The 26,527-nt window shown below is 36.5% G+C and overlaps 1 protein-coding gene across 1 annotated transcript; it reads right to left on the bottom strand.

Moving 5' to 3' along the window:
- Nucleotides 1-26,454, bottom strand: LOC135157016 (fibropellin-1-like). The gene is made up of 9 exons (XM_064111350.1): nt 26,078-26,454; nt 24,973-25,191; nt 15,855-15,950; nt 13,098-13,211; nt 10,204-10,317; nt 7,749-7,862; nt 4,810-4,923; nt 3,250-3,363; nt 1-2,589 (listed from the first exon to the last, which is right to left on the bottom strand). The coding sequence occupies exons 1-9, from the start codon at nt 26,139-26,141 to the stop codon at nt 2,228-2,230; spliced, it is 1,311 nt and encodes a 436-aa protein (XP_063967420.1). The 5' UTR covers nt 26,142-26,454; the 3' UTR covers nt 1-2,227.
- Between the last annotated feature and the right edge of the window lie 73 nt (nt 26,455-26,527).

Here is a 26,527-nt window from a genome sequence, read left to right as displayed (position 1 = left end):
TCACATTTATTGAATTGAATTTATTTATTGTCCAATCAAATGGAAATTTGGTGCTCGCTGGTTACCAACAAATTTACAAATACAATGTATACCAATAAATGATAATTGACAGTATATAACAGCAAAATGGCGTTATGACTAAATAAATATTTGAATGGTTATTAAACATGAATTAAATAAGTAACATGCTGTTCCCAGGGGACTGATCCCCATCCCCTCCCATCTAAGATACATCAGCCTACAAGGCAGTTTGACCTCGTCTTGCCCTACTGTTAAATATGTGAATTGAGTCTGGTACAAATGAGAATCTATATATGAAGCAATTTCGTGCTTTTTCGAAGCACTACTTCCAAATACCACATGTGCACATTATTTTCCGGGAATTCAAGGCAGGGATGCTGGGGGCGAATCGACAAAAAGGCGATGTCGTTTTTTTTTCTTTATTCAATTAAATTGATGTATGATATCTCGCGACGATATGGTCTCTTTTTGAAACTTTTCTTTTATTTCGACATCTCTCTATGTTTTCTCCTGTTTTTATTTTGTTTACATTACTTGAAATAACATGGATGTCGACTCTGCCAACACCCCCCCCCCGAGACGTTGCCCCAGTATGTGTATCATAGATTCCATAAAATTCATTTTAATATATGGTTCATGGTTGAATTATCTTTTTGGCACTTGAATAGTATAAATGAATCTGATTGACCTTTAAAAGGTAAATTCAAGTGCAATTATTTTTTATTCATATTTCTGAAAAGAATCTGCAAATATGCAAATAATTTAACCAAATGCACCATCATTGGAGAGAAGGGATCCGTTTCATAAAGATCTATTATAATAACAAATGCACAATTTCTAGAACAAATTTATTATCAGCCAATCAGATTGAAGATTTCCGTAGTTTTTAACTGCAAATTTGTTATTTCAACAAGTTCTATGAAAATAGTCCTAGCAGAGCAGGTAAGTTCCACGAACAATTCGTGGAAGTCCATGAAAATAATGCGCCATGTTAATTGGTTGAAACCAGGATGGCGACTTAACGCGCTCCTTTTTTCCGTATCGAAGCCAGTCTGGAAATCTATTTTGGAGGTTTTTGGACTTGTAAGTCTTGCATAAAAAATTAATAATAAGGAAACTTTTAAACATCAAAGGCGAGACACGAACTTGCGTCAATAGTCCAGTCGGGTTGATCTAGATCTATGCGTCGGAAATTCCGCATTTTTTTCTGTGGTCATGAATATTCATGAGGTGTAGTCTGACTAAATAAACCCTATTATAATCGTCATCGACTTTGGGCTCGCTTGGCTATCATTATATACAGATATAAGGTGCTAGTTTTATCAATCAATCCTCTCTCGATTATGATGGCTCTGGTTCATAATATCCAGGTATCACAGGCCTAAATAATTTCCCAGACTCGTGTGTTAAAGTAGCACTTTAGAACATTCATAAAAAATAAGGAGGAAATTCGAGGGTTGAATGTTTACTACCAGTGGATAGGATATATGTCTGACATTCCATATCTGACCAGAAAAGGGTACCTCGACCGGCTCATTTAAAAAAATAAATCAGCATTTATGAAGACTACATCTGACAGGATCAAATTCATCATTTGAGAGAGTAAAATGGCCCTAATTCTTCCGCCAGTAAAAAAAATAGTTCGAAAGTAGTGATATATCTTTCCAATTTGGAAAAAGGAAGTTCAGTAGGTACCCTCCCTAGAATCAGTGTTAGATTGTCAATCATATTCATTCATTTTTGTCAATCAGCAATATCAAATTCAACAATTGAGAATGGGTTTGCTCGAATGAATATCTTTTGCCTGCCAGTTGTAATTAGGCTCGTGTAACCGCCAACAGCCCCCTCCTGAATCCCGGGATTGTTTTTAATAAAAACAAATGTTTCTTTCTCGGTGAACTTCCGTTCACTTCAAAGAGGACTGAGCTGAAACTGATTTGAATGAATAGGGAGAATATCAAAGAGGAATTGATTACTGTGAAAAGAATTAAACAACCACCAAGATAACTTCTGATGGTTTTCATGGCGAAGAAGAAGAATAGTGTAGAGGGTTTCAACATGTATACTTTCGTGGGCTGAAGACGACAAGAATGCACATGTCGAGTTTGCTTATGGGTGGTCCTTTTCATGACCAACATAACGCCCACGAAAGCACGATGTACCGTACGTGGAACCCACGGCACTCTTCAACAACAACAACCAAATTTCAACGAAAGATCCCAAAGTTAATGATACAAAAATGCAAATGTGCGTTTTTCTTACTCCTGTAAGGCAAAACTGTTCCCGAAGCATCGCTTTCGCAGACCCATCTACCCTCCGTGAGCTCGTCGTTGCAGTTTATCCAGATTCGAGGGTAGGCCTCATGATTACGCATAAACTTATTGGCAATGAAGTCAGCTTCCTCTTGAGTTTCAACCAATAGCAGCGACGCCTGTCTCGTCCCGATCCCGCCTGACAGTGTGACGCGTTTCTTACCACAATATTCCTTTGCAGCCGTCCATAACATCCTTTCTATCTCTCGAAAAAAGCACTTTTGACCGTGGTAGAACCAACCACTGGGACAGATGGCTAAAGTAAGTTTAAAAACAATGTCTGGTTAAAATAAATAAAAAATAATTATATCAAATATATGTTATTCAAAAGACAGACATTAAACTATACCATCCTCAGTTTCTAAAGAGGTTCAACAAAAAAAAAAGACCTGTTTAGAATTAGACGCATATTTATGTTTAATCGCGTGGTGGCCGGGGGCGGGTGACGTGCATGCCTTCCGCCTCTCTCGAATTTCAAAATCTGTACAGTAGCTAATAAAAGAGGGTACAGTTCCCCCACCCCTGCCCCCCTTGTCATTAAATCGTGCAGATGATGCCAACTCTGATTATATTCAACAATCATGCTAATATTCTGTTAATTAAATAACATGGCCGGACTTTCATCCACATATTCACACGCAGCCCTGTAATCAGGATTATTAAGAGTTTTAGCAATAAATTGTTCGCGGGAGTTGCTTGGGGTCGCTGGCATTCGCGAGTAGTATCATTTTTTAATGTTTTGTGCACAATGTCAGTTAAAATACAAATGATGGACTTTTCATTTTTTGATATTCGCGTCTTTGCAAATCCTTCGCAGAAACGTACGTATAAGCGCCTTGAAAACTGCATCTAAAACGTAAACGAAGTCCTGATTTAGAAGCAGATGGAGAAAAAAAAATAGAGAAAAATAACTCACCCGTTTCACAGTATGTTCCATTCCACCCATCATTACATTCACATGTGTAACCATTTATATGATCATAACAAACACTATGATCACCACACGGATTACTGCTGCATTCAATGATATCTAAACGACAGAAAAGAAGACAACATAAATATCAGTGTGTGTTGTATGATCAGGGAATTTCCTTGGTATATGGTCCCTTTATAGGTAAGCGTAAACAAAAATACACAGTAAAGAGAAAACGAAAAGATGGGGGCAGGATGAAGAACAATTAGAATCATGTTTAATAAAGCACAAAGTAAATGTCCCAGAAATGACACTTTGATGGATTATGATATCCCAAGTTTTTGTACTTTGTTAATGGGATTTGAGCCGAACACGGGGAAGGGGGCTGACCAGTGAAGAAAATCACAAAAATTCTAATTTTGACGTTTTTGTACACCTTTACTGGAAAATCAGGATATGCCTTTTCTCAATATTAATATTATAGGAAAGGTCATCTAATTATCGATCCCATTTTGAACATATCAAAGAAATACATTTTGTATTTTCCAAGCAAAGTTTTAAAGATATATTGCCATCCCTTTCGGTCACGTACTAATATTTTCATATGGAGGTTTCAAACAAAATTCTTTATTCTTTTTGCAATTTTTAATATTCACTCGATATCCATATTTAATTGTTTGACTTAAAGAAAAATACGATAAATAATTTACTTTGAAACAATACTTTCGTTCACATTCATCATGAGTGAGTAAATGTCCCCTATCACCAATCAAGTCATGAATAATATATAATGCCCTTTTCATACCAAGACTGAAAAATATAGACTTTTTACAAATTTGAATAGAGCTATTTTTCCACAAAGGATAAGTAAGCCAACTATTTCTTTCCGCTTGAATCAACAGAAACATAAAATACATCTTTCTAAAGATGAATTAAAAACTTCACTAGATACTGATAAGAAATATTCATCTCCAAATTCGATGACGAATGGTTTGTTTAAATTAACTTCTTTAAATGAAAGAGGTCATCACATTTACCTAAAATCATTCTCCGAATCGATGTAAGCTTTAATGATATATTAACCAAACTTAAATATCTTTTTTCAAAAGCACAAACCATCTGTTTCCTACTGATTTTATCTGGCTTGTCCTTACATCATGTACATATAAAATTAAAGAACTCATTTTTTACGGTTTTTAATAACATAACAGAAGGAGATGGAATTGACATAAAACTTTACTCCAACTATAGGGACCCACGTCTGAACGAAACTAGACACTTTAGCTTGTAAATATTCCTAGATCCTCTTTTTATCTTTAAAAAATTAAGTGGAAAGGTTTACATTCGACTTTTTTTCAGAAGAGTTCATGCATGCTTAGAAGTTTTCAGAGCAGCGACTGCAGGACAGTTTTGCATGGGGGTCCAACGGTTCCGCGCCGGTACACGGTTTAATATGCAGACATAGGTCTAGTGTTCGGAAAGCCGGATTTAAAGTTATGTGTAAACGATGAAAATTACTCATTTCAAAGCAGATGGAGGGGGAAATGAGAAGGAAATACTCACCCTTTTCGCAGTATGTTCCATTCCACCCATCATTACATTCACATGTGTAACCATTTATATGAACATGACAAACACCATGATCACCACACGGATTACTGCTGCATTCATTGATATCTAAACCACAGAAAAGAAGACAACATAAATATCAGTAAATTTCCTTGGTATATGGTCCCTTTATAGGTAAGCGTAAACAAAAATACACAGTATAGAGAAAACGAAAAGATGGGGGCAGGATGAAGAACAATTAGAATCGTGTTTAATAAAGCACAAAGTAAATGTCCCAGAAATGACACTTTGAGGGATTATGATATCCCAAGTTTTTTGGTTCTTTTTTAATGGGTAAGGGGATTTGAGCCGAACATGGAGAAGAGGGCTGACATCAGTGGCGTACCTAGGATTTTCCACAGGGGAGGCAAAACCGTCCGCCAAAAAAAGGTCTTCGATCACAAATAAAGGATTTCGTACCAGACAAAAATTGACAAGCAAAAAAAAAAAAAAAAAAAAAAAGGTCTTCGATCAGATCACAAATAAAGGATTTCGTACCAGAAAAAAAAAAAAAAAAAAAAAAAGGTCTTCAAGCTCGTCAGGGGGGCATTAAAGGTCTTAAAGCTCGTCAGGGGGGGGGGGGCAAAAAAGGTTTTTCAAGCCCGTCAGGGGGGGGGGAGATACGTTTTTGCATGGGTTGTGACTCGTCAAGGGGGGCAGAGTACCCCCCTGCCCCCCCCCCCCCCCGTAGGTACGCTAGTGGCTGACATGCAAAAATCTATTCTTCTGGTTCAGCGGTATACGGTTCGCTTTGACATGCAGACCTAGTGTTCGGAAAGCCGGATATTAACTATGGAAGGCCCCTATTCCACAGAACAGAGACTTTTGTGAGACCACTGAAAGGCCGACAATTGGCAAGGTCTCTCAGCAGTCTTCGCGACCAGTGAAATATGCTGTCTTTGGAAAAACCCCTAGCAACATTTCCAGCAAGATTCCCGTATATATACGACTCTGAAGACAGCTGAAAGTTTACTGTTGAGAGATCACTGAAAAGATCTGAAGCAAAACGAAATATCAGGATATGCTTTTTCTCAATATTAATATAATCGGAAAGGTCATCTAATTATCGATCCCATTTTTGAACATATTGAAAAAAATATTTTGTTCTTTCCAAGCAAAATTTCAAAGATATATTGACATCCCTTTTGGTCACGTACTAAAACTTTCATATGTGAAGGTTTCAAAGGATTTTCTGCATTTGTTTTTCACAATTTTCAATATTCACTCGATGTCGACACTTTATTGTTTGACTTAGAGAAAAATAATACGACATATAATTTACTTTGAAACAAAGCTTTCGTTCACATTCAGCATGAGTGAGTAAATATCCCCTATCACCAATCCATGAATAATATACAGTGCGTCCCAGAATAAACGAAACCGAGATTTAGCGATGATTTATCATAACTTAATCATAACTTAATCATAAATACAATATACAAATGACCTACCAATGTAAAGCTTAGAATCTCCTCTTCATCTGACATTAATTATATTATTCCTCATTCACGCATGAGTGAGCAAAAACAATTTGAAGAAAGGATACCAAAAACTAATTTGGCGGGGGGTGTCTGAATTTCAAAAAGAAAATCACATGCCTAATAAGTTCAATATCTGCTCTTTTATTTGATACCTTAATCACAGAAAATGGTCAAGAAGTAAAAAAGTTATGTTCCCTCGAAACAATGCTTGTATTTCCATAATTTCATTAAATAAACGTGCTTTCAGCGGTTTCCCACAGAAGCTATCGCACGGTTAACAAAAGACTTAATGCATGGCTGATTGTCAACAAAACGGAGTGTCGAGTGAGTTTGAACGCTAGCCTGTAAAACATCTTCATTTTATGAAATGATTGAAATTCAAGCCTTTTTTCAAATAACCAGAACTTTGTTATTTTTTGACCATTTTCTGTAATTGAGGTATCAAATTAAAGAACAGATATTGAACTTTTTAAAAACGTGGTTTTCTTTTTGAAACCCAGATACAGCCTGCCAAATGACTTTTTGGTATCCCCTCTTCAAATTGTTTTTACTCACTCATGCGTACATTTGACATAATCTACGTAATTTTAGATGAAAGAAGAGATTCTAAGCTTTACAATGGTAGGTCATTTGTCTATTGTATTTGAGATTAAGTTATGATAAATCATCGCTAAATCTCGGTCTCGTTTTTTTCTGGGACGCACTGTATAATGGCCTTTTCATACCAAGACTAAAAAATACAGACTTTTTCAAAATTGAATAGAGCCATTTCACCACAAAGGATAAATAAGCCAACTATTTCTTTCCGCTTGAATCAACAGAAACATAAAATACATCTTTCTAAAATGAAATAAAAACTTCAATCAATGAAAGACGTCATCACATTTACCTAAAATCGTTTTCCGAATCAATGTAAGCTGTAATGATATAATTACCAAAATTAAATATCTTTTTCAGAAGCACAAACCATCTGTTTCCTACTGATTTTATCTGGCTTGTCCTTACATCATGTACATATAAAATTAAAGAACTTAATTTTTACGGTTTTTAATAACATAACAGAAGGAGATGGAATTGACATAAAACTTTACTCCAACTATAGGGACCCACGTCTGAACGAAACTAGGCACTTTAGCTTGTAAATATTCCTAGATCCTCTTTTATCTTTAAAAAATTAAGTGGAAAGGTTTACATTCGACTTTTTTTCAGAAGAGTTCATGCATGCTAAGAAGTTTTCAGAGCAGCGACTGCAGGACAGTTTTGCATGGGGGTCCAACGGTTCCGCGCCGGTACACGGTTTAATATGCAGACATAGGTCTAGTGTTCGGAAAGCCGGATTTAAAGTTATGTGTAAACGATGAAAATTACTGATTTCAAAGCAGATGGATGGGGAAATGAGAAGGAAATACTCACCCTTTTCGCAGTATGTTCCATTCCACCCATCATTACATTCACATGTGTAACCATTTATATGAACATGACAAACACCATGATCACCACACGGATTACTGCTGCATTCATTGATGTCTAAACGACAGAAAAGAAGACAACATAAATATCAAAGTCTGTGTTGTATGATCAGATAATTTCCTTGGTATATGGTCCCTTTATAGGTAAGCGTAAACAAAAATACACAGTAAAGAGAAAACGAAAAGATGGGGGCAGGATGAAGAACAATTAGAATCATGTTTAATAAAGCACAAAGTAAATGTCCCAGAAATTACACTTTGAGGGATTATGATATCCCAAGTTTTTGGGTTCTTTTTTAATGGGTAAGGGGATTTGAGCCGAACATGGAGAAGGGGGCTGACATGAAAAAAAATCAAAAAAATTCTAATTTTGACGTTTTTGTACACCTTCACTGGAAAATGGGGGGGGGGGGTGCTGATGTCTCCTCAATCAGCGGTACGGTTCGCTTTGACATGCAGACCTAGTGTTCGGAAAGCCGGCTATTAATTATGGAAGGCCCCTACTGAAAAGATCAGAAGCAAAACGAAATATCAGGATATGCTTTTTCTCAATATTAATATAATCGGAAAGGTCATCTAATTATCGATCCCATTTTTGAACATATTAAAAAAAATATTTTGTTCTTTCCAAGAAAAATTTCAAAGATATATTGACATCCCTTTTGGTCACGTACTAAAATTTTCATATGTGAAGGTTTCAAAGGATTTTCTGCATTTGTTTTTCACAATTTTCAATATTCACTCGATGTCGACACTTTATTGTTTGACTTAGAGAAAAATAATACGACATATAATTTACTTTGAAACAAAGCTTTCGCTCACATTCAGCATGAGTGAGTAAATGTCCCCTATCACCAATCCATGAATAATATACAGTGCGTCCCAGAATAAACGAAACCGAGATTTAGCGATGATTTATCATATTTTAATCATAAATACAATATACAAATGACCTACCAATGTAAAGCTTAGAATCTCCTCTTCATCTGACATTAATTATATTATTCCTCATTCACGCATGAGTGAGCAAAAACAATTTGAAGAAAGGATACCAAAAACTCATTTGGCGGGGGGCGTCTGAATTTCAAAAAGAAAATCACATGCCTAATAAGTTCAATATCTGCTCTTTTATTTGATACCTTAATCACAGAAAATGGTCAAGAAGTAAAAAAGTTATGTTCCCTCGAAACAATGCTTGTATTTCCATAATTTCATTAAATAAACGTGCTTTCAGCGGTTTCCCACAGAAGCTATCGCACGGTTAACAAAAGACTTAATGCATGGCTGATTGTCAACAAAACGGAGTGTCGAGTGAGTTTGAACGCTAGCCTGTAAAACCTCTTCATTTTATGAAATGATTGAAATTCAAGCCTTTTTTTCAAATAACCAGAACTTTGTTATTTCTTGACCATTTTCTGTAATTGAGGTATCAAATTAAAGAACAGATATTGAACTTTTTAAAAATGTGGTTTTCTTTTTGAAACCCAGATACAGCCCGCCAAATGACTTTTTGGTATCCCCTCTTCAAATTGTTTTTACTCACTCATGCGTACATGTGACATAATCTACGTAATTTTAGATGAAAGAGGAGATTCTAAGCTTTACAATGGTAGGTCATTTGTCTATTGTATTTGAGATTAAGTTATGATAAATCATCGCTAAATCTCGGTCTCGTTTTTTCTGGGACGCACTGTATAATGGCCTTTTCATACCAAGACTAAAAAATACAGACTTTTTCAAAATTGAATAGAGCCATTTCACCACAAAGGATAAATAAGCCAACTATTTCTTTCCGCTTGAATCAACAGAAACATAAAATACATCTTTCTAAAATGAAATAAAAACTTCAATCAATGAAAGACGTCATCACATTTACCTAAAATCGTTTTCCGAATCAATGTAAGCTGTAATGATATAATTACCAAAATTAAATATCTTTTTCAGAAGCACAAACCATCTGTTTCCTACTGATTTTATCTGGCTTGTCCTTACATCATGTACATATAAAATTAAAGAACTTAATTTTTACGGTTTTTAATAACTTAACAGAAGGAGATGGAATTGACATAAAACTTTACTCCAACTATAGGGACCCACGTCTGAACGAAACTAGGCACTTTAGCTTGTAAATATTCCTAGATCCTCTTTTATCTTTAAAAAATTAAGTGGAAAGGTTTACATTCGACTTTTTTTCAGAAGAGTTCATGCATGCTAAGAAGTTTTCAGAGCAGCGACTGCAGGACAGTTTTGCATGGGGTCCAACGGTTCCGCGCCGGTACACGGTTTAATATGCAGACATAGGTCTAGTGTTCGGAAAGCCGGATTTAAAGTTATGTGTAAACGATGAAAATTACTCATTTCAAAGCAGATGGAGGGGGAAATGAGAAGGAAATACTCACCCTTTTCACAGTATGTTCCATTCCACCCATCATTACATTCACATGTGTAACCATTTATATGAACATGACAAACACCATGATCACCACACGGATTACTGCTGCATTCATTGATATCTAAACCACAGAAAAGAAGACAACATAAATATCAGTAAATTTCCTTGGTATATGGTCCCTTTATAGGTAAGCGTAAACAAAAATACACAGTATAGAGAAAACGAAAAGATGGGGGCAGGATGAAGAACAATTAGAATCGTGTTTAATAAAGCACAAAGTAAATGTCCCAGAAATGACACTTTGAGGGATTATGATATCCCAAGTTTTTTGGTTCTTTTTTAATGGGTAAGGGGATTTGAGCCGAACATGGAGAAGAGGGCTGACATCAGTGGCGTACCTAGGATTTTCCACAGGGGGGGGGGGCAAAACCGTCCGCCAAAAAAAGGTCTTCGATCACAAATAAAGGATTTCGTACCAGACAAAAATTGACAAGCAAAAAAAAAAAAAAAAAAAAAAGGTCTTCGATCAGATCACAAATAAAGGATTTCGTACCAGAAAAAAAAAAAAAAAAAAAAAAAAGGTCTTCAAGCTCGTCAGGGGGGCATTAAAGGTCTTAAAGCTCGTCAGGGGGGGGGCAAAAAGGTTTTTCAAGCCCGTCAGGGGGGGGGGAAGATACGTTTTTGCATGGGTTGTGACTCGTCAAGGGGGGCAGAGTACCCCCCCGTAGGTACGCTAGTGGCTGACATGCAAAAATCTATTCTTCTGGTTCAGCGGTATACGGTTCGCTTTTGCTAGTGTTCGGAAAGCCGGATATTAACTATGGAAGGCCCCTATTCCACAGAACAGAGACTTTTGTGAGACCAATGAAAGACCGACAATTGGCAAGGTCTCTCAGCAGTCTTCTCGACCAGTGAAATATGCTGTCTTTGGAAAAACCCCTAGCAACATTTCCAGCAAGATTCCCGTATATATACGACTCTGAAGACAGCTGAAAGTTTACTGTTGAGAGATCACTGAAAAGATCTGAAGCAAAACGAAATATCAGGATATGCTTTTTCTCAATATTAATATAATCGGAAAGGTCATCTAATTATCGATCCCATTTTTGAACATATTAAAAAAAATATTTTGTTCTTTCCAAGCAAAATTTCAAAGATATATTGACATCCCTTTTGGTCACGTACTAAAATTTTCATATGTGAAGGTTTCAAAGGATTTTCTGCATTTGTTTTTCACAATTTTCAATATTCACTCGATGTCGACACTTTATTGTTTGACTTAGAGAAAAATAATACGAAATATAATTTACTTTGAAACAAAGCTTTCGCTCACATTCAGCATGAGTGAGTAAATGTCCCCTCTCACCAATCCAGTCATGAATAATATACAGTGCGTCCCAGAATAAACGAAACCGAGATTTAGCGATGATTTATCATAACTTAATCATAAATACAATATACAAATGACCTACCAATGTAAAGCTTAGAATCTCCTCTTCATCTGACATTAATTAGATTATTCCTCATTCACGCATGAGTGAGCAAAAACAATTTGAAGAAAGGATACCAAAAACTCATTTGGCGGGAGGTGTCTGAATTTCAAAAAGAAAATCACATGCCTAAAAAGTTCAATATCTGCTCTTTTATTTGATACCTTAATCACAGAAAATGGTCAAGAAGTAAAAAAGTTCAGTTCCCTTGAAACAATGCTTGTATTTCCATAATTTCATAAATAAACGTGCTTTCAGCGGTTTCCCACAGAAGCTATCGCACGGTTAACAAAAGACTTAATGCATGGCTGATTGTCAACAAAACGGAGTGTCGAGTGAGTTTGAACGCTAGCCTGTAAAACCTCTTCATTTTATGAAATGATTGAAATTCAAGCTTTTTTTCAAATAACCAGAACTTTGTTATTTCTTGACCATTTTCTGTAATTGAGGTATCAAATTAAAAAACAGATATTGAACTTTTTAAAAATGTGGTTTTCTTTTTGAAACCCAGATACAGCCCGCCAAATGACTTTTTGGTATCCCCTCTTCAAATTGTTTTTACTCACTCATGCGTACAGTGACATAATCTAAGTAATTTCAGATGAAAGAGGAGATTCTAAGCTTTACAATGGTAGGTCATTTGTCTATTGTATTTGAGATTAAGTTATGATAAATCATCGCTAAATCTCGGTCTCGTTTTTTCTGGGACGCACTGTATAATGGCCTTTTCATACCAAGACTAAAAAATACAGACTTTTTCAAATTTGAATAGAGCCATTTCACCACAAAGGATAAATAAGCCAACTATTTCTTTCCGCTTGAATCAACCGAAACATAAAATACATCTTTCTAAAATGAAATAAAAACTTCAATCAATGAAAGACGTCATCACATTTACCTAAAATCGTTTTCCGAATCAATGTAAGCTGTAATGATATAATTACCAAAATTAAATATCTTTTTCAGAAGCACAAACCATCTGTTTCCTACTGATTTTATCTGGCTTGTCCTTACATCATGTACATATAAAATTAAAGAACTTAATTTTTACGGTTTTTAATAACATAACAGAAGGAGATGGAATTGACATAAAACTTTACTACGTCTGAACGAAACTAGACACTTTAGCTTGTAAATATTCCTAAATCCTCTTTTATCTTTAAAAAATTAAGTGGAAAGGTTTACATTCGACTTTTTTTTTCAGAAGAGTTCATGTATGCTAAGAAGTTTTCAGAGCAGCGACTGCAGAACAGTTTTGCATGGGGCCGGGGTCCAACGGTTTCGCGCCGGTACACGGTTTAATATGCAGACATATGTCTAGTCTTCGGAAAGCCGGATTTATAGTTATGTAAACGATGAAAATTACTCATTTCAAAGCAGATGGATGGGGAAATGAGAAGGAAATACTCACCCGTTTCACAGTATGTTCCAGTCCACCCATCATTACATTCACATGTGTAACCATTTTTTTGATCATGACAAACACCATGATCACCACACGGATTACTGCTGCATTCATTGATATCTAAACGACAAAGAAAAGATGCAAAATGTAAATCAGAGTCAGTGTGTGATCAGATAATATGTAAACAAACAAAAAGTCCTTGTTTCAAAACTAAATTTACTTCATAAAGAACAATATCTCAAAATTTAAAAATTTTGAGGGCAGCTTATAGAACAGGCTGCATTTTAAAAATATAGCAAAGAATGCATGGTGGCAGTCTCATATTGTCTGAAAACAGTCTCCTATACCTGTGAAGAACTCTTTCAAGGTAAAAGAAGTTTGCTTCCCATACTTATAACCATGAAATCTACAGCTTATTCTGAACTGTCATCAAAATATTCGAATTTTGAGTTAATACGAGCTAGTTTTATCAGCCCGGCAGCAAAATCATACAACCATGAACCTCCATTGATAACTTTGCAATTTTCTCGGGAAATTTAGGTTTTTCCCATCTACGTGGGAAGTACTGGGGAAATTAAACTTGCAATGAAAATGTTGGGAAGTAAGGGGGCGGGGCTTAAATGGAAATGCTGGAAGGTATACGCTTGAGAAACATCTGGGCAATACCTGAAAATGTTCAAGAAGTATATTTCTATTATTTCCCTGCATTTCCCATTTTCCTCAAAACATTATCGAGGCGGTAGTTACCGGCATCTGCCACCAGTATTTTCTACTCCGGCCCGCGATTTTTTTTTCCTACGGACTTTGTGTTCATTGCGCTTGCGCACTATGATCATTTTACAAATAACATGAATATTCATTGTTCTCTACGATGATCGAGAGACATGCAAGATGGTTATTTTTCCGTGCTAATTTTATCTCTCGAAAATGATAGTTTAGACATTGTCGAAGAATTCAGGAATAATGATTTAAATTATCAAGTTTCAATCAAGCGTCAAGGGCGTCTTTTGAAACAAAATCGAGAGACGCAACTTTGTGCCATTGCCATGGTTGAATGGCTGAAATCATCCATGCGTAACATTCTTCATACCATGATTAGTATAGGCATTCCCCATGACATCGGGAGTCGGGGGGAGGGGCACTCACAAAATGGCAGCATCACGCCTTGTCCAGCAGTTACCAAGCATATAATTTTCACCCCTTTTAATTGACCAACCAGTACTCTCTCGTTCTTAAGCTCCTCATTTCACCCGTCAGTTGTCCAGGACGTATCCGAATTTCAAGTTAAATTACAGTTCCAAACTGCCCCAATCTGCAGAGGGCCATCAGTTCCCGGATCCCTCATTTCATGCATGATTATTATTATTTTTTCAATTTTTTTAAACAAGTCCACACCTAGTTCCCCAGAATGCATACACCATTTCCATTTATTTGAATACAGGATAAAAGAGCACTGTCGATTAACTGCAGCTTTGCTCACGGGTATAGGTGCCGTCGCCTGGGATCGAATCCCGGACTTTCAAATGTGTAGTCGGCGCCTTAGACCACTCTTCCACGGCACCTCCACATTGATTTTTTTTTAAAATAATATTTTATTTTCTTCCTCTTTCAAATCAATAAGTTTACAATCACAATTCATATAAATCAAGCTTTTGTACATGTATACGAAACAAATAAATACATCAATATCAATGAGATTACAAATTTTCAAAATTATTACAATGAAGTTAACTGCTCAATAATATTTTTCTTCCATAAAATGTGAAAGCAGAGGGGGGGGGGAACATATCAATCGACAAAAATAAAAAAACAGACTTTGTAAAAGCTGACTTTTTTCCCTGAACAGAATAGAAATAATATCTTTTGCACATAATTATACAAGAAAAAAAAGAGAATTAAAGATTTTAAGGTTAATTAGAGGAAGGTTATTAGCCTAAAAAACGTCCCTATACACTCACCTTGCCCCATACTCTCTCCCCCTCATCTCTCTCCCCAGACACTTAAACAAAACTCACTTCAAAACTCACCACCACCCATAACTCCACAAAGGTCAAGTCCACCCCAGAAAAATGTTGATTTGAATAAATAGAGAAAAATCTAACAAGCACAACACTGAAAACTTCATCAAAATCGGATGTAAAATAAGAAAGTTATGACATTTTAAAGTTTCGCATATTTTTCTCAAAACAGTTATAGGCACAACTCAGTGATATGCAAATGCGAGAGACTATGATGTCCATCACTCACTATTTCTTTTGTTTTTTATTGTTTGAATTATACAATATTTCAATTTATACAGAATTGACAATAATGTAAAACTTGAGTCATGACTGAACTACATAATGTTAAACAATGTTAATTCCACAAGTTCAGGGAGGAATAAAGCTCGATTTCAAATGACATGGGTGAGAAAAACAGAATATTTCATATTTCAGATAATAAAATACAAAAGAAATAGTGAGTGCGTGATGTCATCAGTCCCCTCATTTGCATACTGGCCAGGATGTGCATATAACTGTTGTGTAAAATTAAGCGAAATTTTAAAATGTCATAACTTTCTTATTTTACATCCGATTTTGATGAAATTTTCAGTGTTATGATAGTTGGATTTTCTCTTTTTATTCAAATCAACTTTTTGTCGGGGTGGACTTGTCCTTTAAGGGTATGGTTTCAGATTTCGGATCTCCACGCCCCTACCATTTTTAAATCCGTGTGCCCCCCCCCCCCAAGTGATTTTACAATTTCAGTCAGGGTAATACCTACCAGGTTTCCCCCTGGCGTATCCATCCCCGCAGAGGCATTTGAATCCTATCAGAGTCTCCTCACACCAGCAGTCTTTACACGGGTTACCAAGGCAATCTATTCATAAAACATTGTGATTACGTGATTTTTGTTGTTGTTGCGGAATTGCAAGCACAGATTCATTTTGACACTTAACCTATTTATGTATAGAGTGAAGACTAAACGCCAAACTCTATCTCTGATATATCTCTATGGTCTGATAGAGCCAGCCACAGTACATAGTGAATCTATAGACTATAGTCTCATTACTTCAGACCCTGCATTATGCACTGCATTGCGAAAACCAATTAGGGTCTGTACGTGCCTGCCGATTAGTTATCTGCATCCAATTGTATCTCCCACTTGCTTTAATCATCATACAAAACCGTTTGATTAGGAGCATGTACAACAAGAACAATAAAAACAATAACGTTGGTGTAGGTTTTAAGAACCACCAGAAACGATTTTCATATAGTATCTACATATTTTTCCAACGTTTACAAAACAAGCAAAATCAGGTTGTTGTTTTTTTTCTCTCCAAAAATACAACTGATTATGTAACATTATCAGTAAATTCCTCGGAAATCATGCAGGCTATTTTACTGTGTACATCTTTGCGAGATAATGCATTAAGCTCTAACAAACAAAGTTGATTCCAACGCGTTCCGAAGTTTCCAAGCAACACCACGCCTTCTTCATTGTGCGTGTCGTATAAGCCAGTTCGTAGTTCCTTTCTGCGCATGATCAAAATATTGTACGCATGATCAGAGGAAGGTCATTTGTACTAAAGAGACATGGTGGTTTAAAATTTAATGAGATAAGCACCAAATTCGATGTCTTGATTATTCTTATATTCTTTTGAATTGTGTTTTTCATTCCCATCCACAAAAAAATGCGTCCACGAATGACTGGTATATTTCACAGTTTGCCAAGTACATTGTACAACATCCTCTAGTATGCATTCAAAGTAGAAATGCAACAAATAACTTCATAGAGTGTTCATTGATGTGCTATTCTAGTCAACTGGTCTATTCAATTTCTTCATCCCGCTATGTAAGGCATGCATATGTAATATCTTGCTTTGAAATCTACCTATCTTAATGAATGAAATGAAAGGTCATTTGACCAAAATTGTCCCTGAAGTAACTACGAACTGGTCTATTCCCGAAAAAAAGACGTGGTGTTGCATCGAAAATAAAAGCCTTTTGCCGGGGCTTTTTGTTGAACCAAGGAGGTTTTCTTCTTGGTCGAACCTTGATGCATTGTCTCACAGGCAAACAACCCCAGTACTTTCTAAAACTGGATTACTGGAAACCAGTTCAGGAAACTAGTTTGAAAGATCGCTCTGCTAGCGATCCATTTGATCATCCGAGAGTGGTTTTCAAAACCACTTCGCGTAAAGCGGTCTTGTTCCTATGTACTCTCAGTGGGATGACATGTTTCGCAAGAAAATTGAGACCGTAGCGTATAGTAGGGGAGAGAGATAGGGTTCCCATGCACCCTATTGATATATTTTTTAACCTACATTTTTGTAATCCTTAAGATGTCTAGTAAACGAATTTTGATGTTCCCAAAACAAAATATTGTCCCATGGGGTTCAAATCCAAGATGGCGTCCTAAATGGCCGCCATATTCATGGAATTTGGATTTTCGTACATAGATTCCGACACAAACATTTATTTGGCACAAAATTAGTGTCATATGAAAGATAAATAAATTGTCTACAAGTTGATACTATTCATTGGTGATGAAAAGATATATCGGCTGAGATTTGAATAAGAAAAGTGCAATTTTGTGATTTTTTTTCAAAAAATTTAAAATTTGTGAAATAGATGATTTACCATAAATCTGATGAAAATCATGGGATTGCCTCGAAAATTTCTAAAAAAACTTTCCCAATATACAATTATTAAGTGAACGAAATTCCAAATTGATATCATTTTTCTTTACAAACTTATGATGTCTCAAACTTGAAAATTCAATTTTTTTCAGAAATTTAGCTTTTTTACTGCATATCGCAGACTAGAATATGCTAATGTATATTGTCACATTTTCAACCCAAAAAATGGAAATAGGCCTTAATTAATGCAAAATTATATATTATTTTGTTGGTAGAATTTACTACAATCCCTTTATTCTTCAATTTAAAGTCGGTTGATATAGTTTTTGAAAGAATTTAGACTTTTGGTCAAAATTTATGTTTTTGGTAAAAAAATGCACATGCACTGTTATTGATCAGATTTATTATGAATAGCAGTAATAAATGCACAATCTCAACATTTTATGAAAGAGGATGTATCAACGAGAATATTGGCAGTCTTCATGCCACCATAGGTATCTTCATTTGCTAAGAAAGAAGAAAAATATGCTGAATGTATTAACCGATTTTGCGCTAAAGTGAGGCCAAAAAGCAACCTCAGTGTGGCAGTCACACCCATGAAAACGATTGCAAAGTGATTAGTGGTATGTCATTCAAATAATACAATAGCTTTGATCAGCCTCTCGCATCGATTGTATTGGTATGACTAACACACCGTAATATACAGTATGCAATGAGCATGGTAATAGAAATGTATCTGATTCAGAAGGATGTAAAGACCAAAAAGGTGTTTCTGTTACATCATAAAGAAATTTATTTAATGAAGTCTCTTGGAAACAGTTATAAGATACACTAGCACTGCAGGTAATAGAGATGAAGTTCTGACACATCAATACACAACTTAAAGGAACATGTCGAAGCTACCCCCCACCTTATCTGTATTTTGAATCCATGGCCTGTATTCCGAAATCAGGTTTATCTTCGAACATATAATTAGTGTCTAAATAAATTTTCTACAAGTTGATATTATTCATACGTGATGAAAAGGTAATTCGGGTGAGATTTTAATAAGAAAGGTGCATTTTTGAAATTATTTCCTCCGAATATGAAAATTTGCAAAATACCTGATTTACCATATATTAGAACTTTCTAGAAAACTTTCCTAACTTACAATTAAGAAATTTAGCTTTTTTTTTACTGCATTTTACAGACTTAAGTGTACTATATTGTCATTATCTTTACCACCCTTTTTCACCCTATTGATAAGTTTTTCTAATCTACACCTTTTTAATCCTGGAGTTGTATACTGAATGAATTTATTTTGATGTTCTGAAAACTTAAACAGTGTCCCTTGGCCGCCACCTTGACGGCCATCTTGGATTCTGACGAAAAACTTAACAGAACTTTTTAATTCGACATCATAGGAAAACAAATTTCAAATGTTTTGAGGGTATTCTGAGTACGATTTAAATTAAACAATTCTGTTACATTAAAGTGCCAAAAATGATAAAGGGATAAAGGTCTTTTTGGTACAATGAGATGTGTATGGTTGTGTTATTAATCTATTTACTATTTTCACTTTTAGGTGCAAGATTGTAGATTTAGACTTGTATTGGTGAACTAACAATAGCATATTAACCATGCAAAAACGCAAAAGTAGAAATTGTGGTGACGAATCAGTACCAGGGAAAGGCCTCCTGTAAATTGTATTTTACAACTTGCAACAATCCACTTATATCATGTCAAAATGTAAGCTTTATGATTCCTAGGGAGGACTTAGCCAAACTTTGACAGACAGGCAGTCAATCTTGGAACTCATTGGCAGGCTCATGTGCTAGATTTGGGCGATCTTTTTTAGCTAAAACTTTGTGCAAATGTGATCTTGAAAAATATATTCCTGATCCAGAAGTTGTAAACTTTGAACTGGAAAAGCATTTTTGCTTGCTGCTAAATTCTGATTTTTATTCTCTTTGAGAAAAAAAAAATATCCGGAATTTTCTTGGTTGCCATCCGGGCAACCATGATGGCAGTTTTGGTTGCCAATGTTACCCGGGCAACTGCTAATTTCGAGCCCTGCTTTGGAGTGGGGATGGTGGATGGAATTTCCATTACGTGTGATCCGTTCCTTCTCAAGATTCCTCCGTTTGGCTTTGAAACTTCGTAAGACCTGGGTTCCTCACAGACTTTGGATACTTTAGCTGGTATCCAAGTGTGGTCTCTTGGATGTAGAACTCTCACTGGCTGTCTTACATGCAGATGTGGTAGATCAGAACTTGCATGTCGATAATGCACTTCCTTCATCTTGTCTTGCCTATTCAAGAGAAAATCAGTGGTAGAAGAATCTCTTGAGAAATAGTATCTTGGCAATGTGGTTCTGATGGGTCTACCAAATAACATTTCTGCTGGTGATCTCAAGTTACTTTCGACTGGTGTTGCTCCCAGGTTCGTCATTGCTAGTTGACTGTCTTTGTCAGTCTGAGAACATTTTGTCAACAGATTCTTGACTGTACGAACCATCCTCTGAGCTAATCCGTTTGATCTTGGATAGTGTGGAGAAGAAGCAATGTGCTTGATATTCCACTTCTTTTCTTCTTCTGCCTTGCTTGATATTCTCGCATGTTTCACACTGCTTTATCAACTGGGCGATGTCCTTATTGATGTTTGGCAAGAACACTGTCTCACGAGCAAGTTGTCTGGTACTTTCGATTCACATGTGTCCTAGGTGAAGCTGTCTAAGGATATCATTCCTCAGTCACTTCGGTACGATGACTTGACTTCCCTTGAAGAGAAATCCATGTGATAATCCGATGTTATCTCTGTACGACCAATACTGCCTCATGGATTTCGGTAACTCTTGGATTGTTTCTGGCCAACCCTGAGTAACTACCTGCCATAATGATCTGAGAATTGGATCATTAGCCGTTTCTCTCTGAAGTTCTGTCCTCTTGTAATAAGAGTAATAAGTCGATCGTATAGTATGCGAATCTTTAACCTCAGAGCAGATGGATTTAACTCTGACATCTAGCGGTACATCGCATGCTTCCTTGGGATTAGGAAGTCAACTCAACCTATCGGAAAGAATCATGTCTTTCCCAGGTCGGTAATTGACTTGACACCTATTTCCTTGGACTTTGATAAGCGATCGCTGTAGATGTGGTGGTGCACTTCTAAGAGGTTTTTTTCCATATAATTTCCAGTGGTCTGTGATTGGTTATGACTGTGAATTCCTTCCCGAACAGATATGTATGGAAGCGTTTGATACCAAACTCTAGGACTAAGATTTCCCTCTCTATGTTTGAGTAGTTGGACTGTGCAGTGGAAAGACTTTGGATGCAAACGCAACAGGTTACCTTCCTGAAGCAGGCATGCTCCTAGATCTTTCATTGATGCATCTACCTCGACAGTTGTCTCTTTCTCTGGGTCATAGAATTGTAGACATGCACCTGATGATACTGCGCATTTTATGCTGTTCAAGGAATGTTCATGATCATCGTCCCAGATGAACGGTACTTCCTTGTGAAGAAGTTATCGAAGTGGTGCTGACTTCTCCGAGAAATTAGGAATGTATGCTGCTAGGTATTTGAACAATATTAGGCATTTCTGAACATCCTCTTTGTCCTTGGGTAATAGTACTTGGGTGATGTGTTGGCTTCTACCTTGCTAGGATCTGGGTAGATATCTGATCTAGTGCACTTGGAGCCAAAGAAGTTGAAAGCTTCTTTCTTGATTGTGCACTTGGAGCTGTTGAACACTAAGCCTTCTTGCTTTGCTGTCTCCTTGAATAAGTACATATTCTTGTCGTGTTCCTCCTCCGTTCTCCCTACAATAGCTATGTCATCTGCAATGCATATGCAGCCTGGCACATTCTGGACAATCCTATCCATGTGCTGCTGGAAGTTGTCTTGGCTATTGCATAACCAAATGGTAATCTTTGGAAGCAGGACCTTCCAGATGGTGTTCGGAAAGTGATGAGGTCTTGGCATTCCTCAGTCAGGTGAACTGACCAGTAACCAGCCTTTTTGTGTCTTACTTGGAGAAGTACCGGGGCCCTTCAAAGGTAAGTTGGACCTCCTCTAAGGTTGATACCTTGTGTGGGCATCTCTTCAAGGCGTTGTTTAACCCCCTTGGGTCAAGATAAATTCTGATAGAACCGTCTTTCTTCACAACAGTGGTCATGCACCAATCGGTGTGGTACTCGATTTTCCTGGTGACTTCTTGCTGCTCCATCTTGTCCAGTTCAGCCTTGATCTTGTCCTTCAAGTGTGCTGCACTTGCGTGGTGCGTCTATGGTAGGTTAAGCGATGTCCTTGACATGAAGCATCCGAGTCGCTTTTCCTTTGAAACTACCAATACCACCGAATTGCTCTGGAAATGCTTGTTTGAGATCCTTATCACTTGTGATAGGTGTTTGTTTAGGGTTAGGTGTAGGTGTTTCATAATTGTGCATTGAGTGAATTGTGATAATTCCAAGGTCAGTGCAACCTTACAACCCTAGGATGGCTGAAACCTTGACATCTGCTACATAGAATGTCTGTTTTGACCATTTTTAAACTGTAACATTTTATGTCTAGTGTGCCTTTACATTTAATTGGAATCTCACCATAACCTACAAGTTTTACTGGTGATTATTTCACTAATGATTACCACTTTGAACTTTATATTGCCTTGGCGGCACGTACCGTGATAGTGTTAGCACTTGCACTTGAGTCAACTCTTAGGTAGAGCTTATGTTGACCGACTCTGTGGGCATATTATGTCAATGTTAGCAAATGCTACTGTACCTTCTGAATTTACAACTGTGGTTGGCCCATTTGTGTGTATTGTGTCAAATTATGCAAAGTTGGATGGACTGCCTTTAGACTGATAATTATCATGATCTGTGATAGTATCGTGTGCTGTGTCCATTTCGCTGATCGGTTAGGTCTTTCGACCTTTTGATTTTGATCGTGATTTCTTTTGTTTTGGTTAACGATCGTCAGATACCATGTCAGATCTTTGGTCATCTGAACTATGATATGGTTTTCGACTATGATCACTTTTTGATTGACGACAGAATTTCGCCCAATGACCTTTCACTGTGGAGAGTCAATTCCATTAATATTGACCCCAAATTGTTCATAATTGTCTGAGAATGATAATTGAGTTTTTTCCTTCATTATGAAAGAAAAATGAAGAGAGTAGTAAACATAACAGATATAAAATATAAACAGAATTTTTAAATTTTGGCTCTTCATAGATTTAGAAAAGAGTTAGACCGTGTTAAAAAATAAACCTGATTTTGGAATACAGGCCATGGATTCAAAATACAGATAAGGTGGGGGGTAGCTTTGACATGTTCCTTTCAGTTGTGTATTGATGTGTCAGAACTTCATCTCTATTACCTGCAATGCTAGTGTATCTTATAACTGCTTTACAAGAAACTTTATTAAATAGATTTCTTTATGATGTAACAGGAACGCCTTTTTTGTATTTACATCCTACTGAATCATAAACATTTCTATTACCATGCACATACTGTACATTACGGTGTGTTAGCCATACCAATACAATCGATGCGAGAGGCTGATCAAGCTATTGTATTATTTGAATGACATACCATAATCACTTTGCAATCGTTTTCATGGGTGTGACTGCCACACTGAGGTTGCTTTTTGGCCTCACTTTAGCGCAAAATCGGTTAATACATTTAGCATATTTTCCTTATATCTGAAGCAAATGAAGATACTTATGGTGGCATGAAGCCTGCCGATATTCTCGTTGATACCTCCTCTTTCATATCGAATGTTGAGATTGTGCATTTATTACTGCTATTCATAATAAATCTGATCAATAACAGTGCATGTGCAATTTTTTTTACCAAAAACATACAGATTTTGGCCAAAAGTCTTAATTCTTTCAAAAACTATATCAACCGACTTTAAATTGAAGAATAAAGGGATTGTAGTTAATTCTACCAACAAAATAATAGCTAATTTCGCTTTTTATTAAGGCCTATTTCCATTTTCTGGGTTGAAAATGTGACAATATACATTAGTATATCCAAGTCTGTGATATGCAGTAAAAAGCTAAATTTCTGAAAATCGAATTTTCAAGTTTGAGACATTATACGTTTGTAAAGAAAAATGATATCAATTTGGAATTTCGTTCACTTAATAATTGTATATTGGGAAAGTTTTCTAGAAATTTTCGAGGCAATCCCATTATTATCATCAAATTTATGGTAAATCATCTATTTCGCAAATTTTCAATTTTTTGGAAAAAATCTCAAAATTTCTCTTTTCTTGTGAAAATCTCAGCCGAATTATCTTTTCATCACCGATGAATAGTATAAACTTGTAGACAATTTATTTATCTTTCATATGACACTAATTTTGTGGCAAATTAATGTTTGTGTCGGAATCTATGTACAAAAATCAAAATTCCATGAATATGGCGGCCATTTAGGACGCCATCTTGGATTTGAACCCCATGGGACAATATTTTGTTTTGGGAACATCGAAATTCATTCACTAGACATCTTAAGGATTACAAAAATGTAGGTTAAAAAATATATCAATGGGGTGCATGGGAACCCTATCTCCCTACCAGACTAGTAGGCATTCCACATACAGTTAGTGTGTGGAGGAGCGCACTCGAAATGTGCGAAAAGATCGCTTTCCGAAGAGCGCTGCGGCTGTGTCCTCACTTCCGCTAAAACCAGTACATCGCGATGTGGTTTTCTGAACTAAACCGGTTTGGAAGATCTCTTTCAAGACAGCTTCGACCGTTCTTATTACACGTTAAACTTGTTTCCACTAAGCTAGTTTCCAGTCTCATAGTCGTCTCCGGAAAGTTGCCCTTCGGGAGTATTCCCCGGGGAGTTGACCTCAGCAAATGAAGAATTAGGACAAATAAAGCACCAAACAGGCTTTTATTTCAGTGTCCCCAGTAATTAGACTATTTTAAACCTTACATGGTATAAACCCCCGTATAAACCATTAGTAGCGTAGGGATAAAAAACAAATTGAGGGGGCCAGACATGGCATATGGGGCAAAATTTGAAAAAAGCCGCGAGCGAGAGAACGAGCAAAAAATGTTCACCTTTTCTTATACAAAAACAATCTTATTTTGTGAATGATATCATTTTACATATAAAAAAATAATATATTTTACCCCTTTCCTCTTATTTCCTTGCCATTTCTTCCTTATTTATTCTTAGTTGGAGTTTTTGGTTGGAGATGTGTGGTCCATGCTCCCAATCCCACCCCACCCCTCCTATCTGTATGACAATGTATATCTTACCCGGAAATCTGCACAAGCGGTGTCCCGTTATCCTCGCTCTCCCGGAGATTGGGCATGATCCATTTTGAGGATGTGCCACTGGGATTAACTTGGGGATTGTAGCCACCATCTTCCCATTGCCATCGGGGCGCTCAGGGCAGACCTCAAACATAAGTAGGGTATAGTTGAGCCCGTGATCGTCTCTGCAAGTCGAATGCTTGCTCAAAGAATTAGAACGTACTAAAATAAAAGAGGCACAAAATGAAATGAAATAACCAGCTAATAATTTAGGCCTACTCAAAACCCGTCACACTTAAACATGTTAAAAGAAAATGAAATAAACATCCTGGAATTAATGTTTTTAGATATTTTATATTGGAAGTTTTCGCTTCCACGACTCACGACGGAATCAGGAACAAAGAAAATCTATATTGTCATATGCCCTTCATGACAATGAAGAACCATGAAGTCTTCGTTGAAAATCGGTGAATCAAAACAGCAGTTTCGTCCTGGACTGTGGACATACGACATTTATATGCAATTTTTTGTCTGGTCCGAAACTTAGGATGGAACTGCTGATCCGTTTGACCAGTATTTTTGACAGAGACCTCCCAGCCGCTCTTTGTCATTGGACTGATATTTTCAATAAATTTGCTCTGTTCTTAAAGGTATTGTTTAACTTTGTGAGCAGCCGATTTAAAAAATTATCAAACCAAGATGAAACATGTGTACAAGTGCATGTATTAGAACTAATAAACCCTGAAAACAACCATTATTGAGAATGAAAAGCTAAAACTACAAGGCAAACCCCGATTTTGTAAATAGACATCTTATAGACGCCTAAATAGTACACATAAGTGTATGGGATGAAATTAAGATGGTGTTTTCGGTCACTTTATATTTCAATTTTTGAAGCACTAAAAATTATTTTCGAACGTAATATTTTCTGGGCTTCATTTTTGTAACATATCACACACACAGGTGACAAGTGTGACCTTCTAGCTCAGATTTTTTAAAAGTCAAACCAATGTTAACCAATCACTTTAAATCCGTCCCCGTTTCAGTCACGAAAATCCCCTGGTTTACAGGCCGTAACATAATTACACAAAATGTTATAATTACTTACCTCCGAAAAGGAATGACACGAAGCCGAAGAGCAGAATACTTAGGCATATGTTGTTACATTCCATTGTAACCTATTTTTCCGGCCACTATCAACGGTTGGATAGCCCAGGGTATATTTGCAAAAAAAATATCAGATAGTATAATGTGTAGATCTTGGAGCTCTTCTTACTTCATCTCTTCAGGAGCCACCTCCTAGCTCTCTGATTGATTGCAAAGATTCCTCGATGCAATGTCGCTCAGACTCCTCTGTGCCATTCCAAACCTTTGATTTATTGCAGAATAATGGTGGTAGCCATGACAACGATCATTGTAAAACGTGAAAAGTATCATGAACTTTACACACAGCACACGTATTCCGAAGGTTGTTCTATATATTTTAATTATACAGGAAACATTGGAGGTGTGTAGTGTATTCTGTATTCGAGATCACTTGGCCGTGACTCTTTTCATC

This window comes from Lytechinus pictus, chromosome 16, assembly GCF_037042905.1.
Source record: "Lytechinus pictus isolate F3 Inbred chromosome 16, Lp3.0, whole genome shotgun sequence".
Classification (NCBI taxonomy): Eukaryota; Metazoa; Echinodermata; class Echinoidea; order Temnopleuroida; family Toxopneustidae; genus Lytechinus; species Lytechinus pictus.
The sequence above is the reverse complement of the archived record's forward strand: the minus strand, read 5'-3'. Positions and strand labels throughout refer to the sequence as shown.